The sequence below is a fragment of the Paralichthys olivaceus genome, chromosome 9, assembly GCF_024713975.1.
Source record: "Paralichthys olivaceus isolate ysfri-2021 chromosome 9, ASM2471397v2, whole genome shotgun sequence".
Lineage (NCBI taxonomy): Eukaryota > Metazoa > Chordata > Actinopteri > Pleuronectiformes > Paralichthyidae > Paralichthys > Paralichthys olivaceus.
In genome coordinates, this window is record NC_091101.1 from 20,066,133 (window position 1) to 20,072,132 (window position 6,000).

The 6,000-nt window shown below is 39.0% G+C and overlaps 1 protein-coding gene across 11 annotated transcripts in view; it reads right to left on the reverse strand.

Annotated features, from left to right (window-relative positions):
• enox2 (ecto-NOX disulfide-thiol exchanger 2) overlaps window positions 1-3,870 on the reverse strand; it is a 158,357-nt gene extending 154,487 nt beyond the window's left edge. For 2 of the 11 annotated variants that reach the window (XM_020100324.2, XM_020096230.2), the window contains exon 1: window positions 3,705-3,849. Coding sequence is in view for 2 of the 11 variants with exons in the window: in XM_069531072.1 (XP_069387173.1) it covers window positions 3,705-3,759 (55 nt within the window). In the remaining 9 variants the exon portion in view is untranslated. Of the gene's footprint in view, window positions 1-3,323 lie in introns of all 11 variants that reach the window. The other 9 variants (XM_069531071.1, XM_069531069.1, XM_020101940.2 and 6 more) reach the window with 8 other exon arrangements.
• Window positions 3,871-6,000: the final 2,130 nt, after the last annotated feature.

The following is a 6,000-nucleotide window of genomic DNA, read 5'->3' on the forward strand; positions in this document are numbered from 1 at the left end:
AACTAACTGTGCCATTAAGTTTTTAATCCCCCACGTTTCCACTGTTATAATTCATCAAATAAATTAAATCAATTAAAACATTCTCATCCTCATAATTTATCGTCTCCTTTAAATCATAACAAACACATGATCAGATAAATAATTCAACAGAGCACAATGACTTCAATCTGCTCTCAGTCATGACTGCATTACATCATAAACTGTCACAATGGGCCTCCTCTTGTGTTACACATGAAGAATATGCTCTGCACTCACAGCATCGGTGTCCACATTTGTCTCTGTCCTGTGCCTTCAATAAGTCAAGTATAAATCCATCAACAGAGCAAGTAGATCAGGTATCACTGGCATGGCTGCAGTTCTTATTTGTGCAAAGCAAGGTCATTGGAGTACATGGATGCTGGATCAATCAGACAGATTAATGAAGCACAACCTGCTGACATGACGAATATTGACACCCCTATTACATCTTGGTCGTGCAATCCTCAACACTGCTTAAATAAATCAGGCCCAAGTAGAAGGAGGCAGGTAAACTCCTGAACCTAATCTTTCACATCACAACACAACAAAAAGGGATTAGATATTGTGAACATGGGACTATCTTTAGAAATGCTGGACTACAAAATATCAAAGATTTAAAACCCTTTTCAGCGAAGAGGTTGCAATCAATTTAAATGTTTTAATTGCAGGGCAATACACTTACAATGTGAAGGTGGGCTGCAACTTTTATTGAAAAATATGAATCATTCTGCCAGAAATTAGTAAAATGAAATGCCAGGATTATTTTTTAAATAGTGTAGATCAAGAGATGTTTTTATTATTACTTTTTTAAGATTTGCCAAACATTTTTGGTTCCAGTCCACTCAAATACCTTTACTTGGAGGTTGGAAAAGACGTTGAATGAAGACATTACCTTGGCCTCTGAGAAGTTGTGAAAGCAATTTTTTTACACAAGCAAATCCCTGCCTATTTAAGCTGTTTTCGGACATGTCCTGTGGAGGAACTCCGAAGAATTGGGTTCTCCGTAGGGTTCGGGGGGGGGGGGGGGGGGGTGCAGCAAGCTGAGGCAGGGTGTGAAACAATGCAGAAACTGCAGAGACTCTCCCTCGGACAATTCCTAACAAACGTTTTGTACTTTTTCTCTAAAGATTGTTTAAAGCATGATGATCAAAATTGTTAAATCATTGAGCTTAAAGGCCTTGTCTTTTGATTGAAGCTATGATTGTGTGCATGGTTGCATGTGTCATACTTCATGAGAAATTAACTAGAAACAAAATCATGAATCACATCCTTTAAATCCACACAACAAAACAGGAAATGCTTCATATTACAAATTTAAAACATCGTGTGTACTGGCTTACATCTCTGCAGCAGATAGAAATAGCTGTGCAGTTGTGCTCTTACAGGATTTAACTGGTTTGCTTGAATGCTGACAGTAATTCCAGTGTCACTTCTGCCGCATTTCTGGTTATGTCTTTGACTACATGGCATCCTCCATTTTTAATAAATAGGAGGATTAACCTTTGCTATCCGTGTCACCTCTCTTTGCAAAATGTGGAGTCTAGATTCAGGATTATACCTGTGAAGACAAGCTTGAGCTTATTATTGGACTTAGATTTTCAGACCTGTGCGACACCTCATATATCACGAGCATGAGGTGACCATTAATGACTCAATAATCCTTCAAATCTCCAACGAAATGCTCCTCATCATGAGCCTTTCTAGAAATGAATGTGAGGGGGGGGTCTTCAGTAATGATCCTCCATATTTTTAGAGGCAAGCTCTCCAATTTCATACCCTAATCAGAGTCTGGTCTTCATATCATTTAAATCAGTACCACACGGTGATTCTTATTATTTCCATATCACTCTCACAGCGCTAATAAAACTGTCTTGCTGCACAGAACAAAACTGTGTTCCCCACATTTTTAACAGCGCAGCACAACAATGGGACTTCAAAATATTTCCTGCAAACAGTTTTGACTTTAGACTTGACCCCAGTGCCCAAACACCATGGTTGTCTTATGAATGTGTTCATCAACTTGATGATGAATTAATCATTTAACTGAGTTCAACTCATCTTTATTCATATGGCACTTAAAAAATCAACTGTGATGACCCAAAGTCCTTTGCGGCACACAGAGACGGAACAGGGGTCATTTATTGATAAATAAACACCAGATATTCTGAAAATTTGCTGCATTCACCTGTTTTGTGTCATTATCCACTGAATACCTTCGGTTTTTAAAATGTTGGATAAGTAAAAACACATCATTGAAGACATCACTATGGCTTCTAGGAAGGTGCAGGTCATTCTCAACTAGTATTCAATTCTGAAGAAAAAAAGATAGTCCAATACAACAATACTTTTTTTATGGGGACTATTTTCTCTCAATCCACATAACACAAGCAATGGCAGTTCAGTGAATGTTCATATCAGGACCATTTATGAGCAACAGTATCCCCTCATATCTGCCAGTTTCTTTACCACAGATGATCCTGTATTTCCCCTCATGATCCCAGACAAGCCTCCACACTGAGAGCAGATCTCAGGTTTCAGTAAACCTCAACCACACAATGTCAAACAAACACACTGTCTACTTTTCACAGAATTAAGTTGCCTCAACAATATTTCACGGATCATCAACCCTTATGTGGTTTCAGATGACAGGGTAGTGGATAAGACATTTAGGAGTCAAATCAATGATGATAAAATAATGTGCAACAGCAGGTACAGCATGTTGAACTGTGTGGTGCTACAGTTCAGCCTGAATCATCTCATGGCATCAGATGTTTTAATGGTGGACAAATGATGAACGTTTGGTCTGGAGGCCTTCAAAATAAAACTCTGATGATTGCTGTGACTGGTGACGCATGAGCTCACAGTCTTGAATGTTGCTCTACTTTACAGATGCTGGTTTGGACAGTGACAGGACTCCTGCTGCTTCACAACAAGTGTTGGGGGACATTTTAACCAGGACACAGGACAAACCATTAGTTAGAGAGACCATTTTAACCAGGACACAGGACTAACCTTTAGTTAGAGGGAACATTTTAAACAGGACACGGGACTAACCATTAGTTAGAGAGACCATTTTAACCAGGACATGGGACTAACCATTAGTTAGATGGACCATTTTAATCAGGACATGGGACTAACCATTAGTTAGATGGACCATTTTAACCAGGACACGGGACTAACCATTAGTAAATGGAACATTTTAACCAGGACACAGGACTAACCATTAGTTAGAGAGACCATTTTAAACAGGACACAGGACTAACCATTAGTTAGAGAGACCATTTTAAACAGGACACATGACTAACCTTTAGTTAGAGGGAACATTTTAAACAGGACACGGGACTAACCAGCAGTAAGACGGACTCACACGTGGAGGCTGGAGAGAACCGTGGAGCTGTCACCGTGAAGCTGACACTCTGCTCGGCTGAAGTCATGCCACAGCAGCGGGCGTTAAAGTCTCCCAACTTCACGGTAAGTGCACGGAAGTGAGACCGGACAACTTCTGGCCACACACCGCTTCACACGAGACAAAACAAGCCGCTTCTCACGAGACAAAACACCGGAACCTTGACCAACCTCCACCACCTGAGCCTCCGAGGAAAGTTGTGACAGATGCTAATGCTAACTGCTAGCACCGGTGAAGTGACAGCGGAGGGCGAGGAGGAAGTGTTAAAGTATCTGGAAACCTGGTCCGTCGTCCTCGGAGCCGTGTGAGCCGCTGGAACCTCCCGACACGTCCATGGGAAACTCAGCGCTTTAGTCCTGGTAACCATGAAGACGTCCGGTTAGCAACGAAGCTGCCAAACAATGGCGGAGCCAAGTACGGCAAGCGAGAGGGCGACACGTGCTCTTTGTTGACGTTTTTTTTTTTTTGTGGTCGACTGCGGGAGGTTTCGTTTTGCTGCTGCGCATGTCAGAATTATCAATGTGAAAAATAAATGTAGTGAACACACGTACAACATGAGGAATAAACACAGATTCTTTATCTACTAACTTACATATCCAGCATTTACTCAATATAAGAATTCAAATATCCAACATTTACTCAATGAATGTATTAAAATACATTTACTTCATATAGTCAGAATTCAAATATCTTATCTTGTGTTGACCGACTATGTTTGTGCAGTGAAAGTAATGTGTAGTGACTCTAATCATCAGTAAATGTATATAACGTAGGTGGAACAATATTGTATTGGGTAAATTTAAACAGTAGTGTGTACTGTCATGTAAAATATATAGAATATTGAAATCAAATAAAAGTAATTAAGTACAAGTTCCTCAAAACTCTGCATTATAATTCGGACAATATGTGCCACTACAACTACTGCAGTTTTGTTTTGTGGACAGTAGCTTTACTTAAGACCTGTATCAACTCCCTCTGGTTCTGTATTTGTCTGTGCACTTTATAAAATGACCCAGTTCATTATATTGACAGGGTCGACAGCCTTGCACTGATGCAGATATTTTGACTGTTTCAGTCATGGATACTGAGCTGCAGGGTCACAGTGTGTACATTTATAGGTCAGAACGAAACTTCCCAGAAACCTCGTGCTGTGATGGATATTCAGCTTCATTCAGCCCAGTCTTTATTCTGACATACTCAGTTTTTATTCCTCATCTTATTTTACATTTAAGATATTGGATAGTTTTCTTAATGACATTAAATTTAATTTTAACCACCTGGAGTTGGCAACTCACATCTTTCCTTTTAGTTTTAGCTGTAGCAGTTCTTCAAAGACTCAGAAGACTCATTTCTGTCCATCTGCTAAGTTTATCAGGAGTCGTCATCCTCTTTTATGGCTGTCATTATTCTCCTGCACTTATTTAATGGTTTCCCTTCAAATCTCAATTCAAATTAAAACAAGACTATCATGTAAAATGAGTTGATTAAATTTAAAGTTGCATGAGTCATCCTTACAGGAAGACGTTAGTCACTGAAATCCCTGAAGAAGAATATCCACAAAATACTTGTAAGGTCTCATATGTTTTACACTTCACAGTGAAATTGAATGTTCATTAGTGACAGATATTAAATTTTGATTTAATTTACATGACTATTTCCATTTTATATTACTTTTTACTTCTCGTAAACATTTTTTAGCTAAACTTTCTGAAGTGACAAATTAGAGCGAGGGGATAAACCTATAAATTAATTGTACTGTATTTAAATCGAAAAGCTTCTCAACCGTTTTGGCCTGTCTGTGGCTCCTGATCATGTTTAAGGCTGTAGTCACAACAAGTAGATGCAAGGTCAGCGATTCTGGCAGAAAAGAAATGTGTTTTTTCTAAACATAAATGAACTAGAACGGCACTGAGTAGAGCACATACCTCTGTCAAGGCCCAGCAGTCTCCTTAAACAAATCAAGCAGCACTAAATAGCTCAAACTCATAGTGATCAGTTCCCTCACTGTGCCTAGTTTTTTTTTGATCACGATCCATTAATTATTCGTTCGGAAAAAACTGTGAAAATATTCAAAAACACCATATCTCACAAAGTTCAAGACAGAGAAGTCCACATTAAAAAATGTCATGGGTTCTTCCCAAACCAATACTGCACCCTTTCAGTGAGTTTCATGGAAATCACTTCAGTTGTTTTAGTGTAATCCTGCTTACAAACAAATAAACATACAAGCAAACAGACAGGGGTGAAAACATAGCCTGCTTGGCAGAGGTAACGACATATCTTCATTATGTTAATAGAAAATTGAATCTGATTTGGTGATGCAGTGTCGCTGGATGAAAATGTAATTTCCCGGAGACTCTGTGGTTTCATTTACAAAATTGTTTTTGGTACAAAGAGGTAAAAGTACTCATTAGTCCTGTCCCCCCCCCCCCCCCCATTATCTCATGATTTATACAATGACTGTTTGAAGGGGTCTGATTTTTTACTTGCTTGTAAAGTATTGGCTCCATTCACCTTGAGTGAATATGTCATTAACATACGTACAACATTCATGCAATGACAAAATACAACATGTC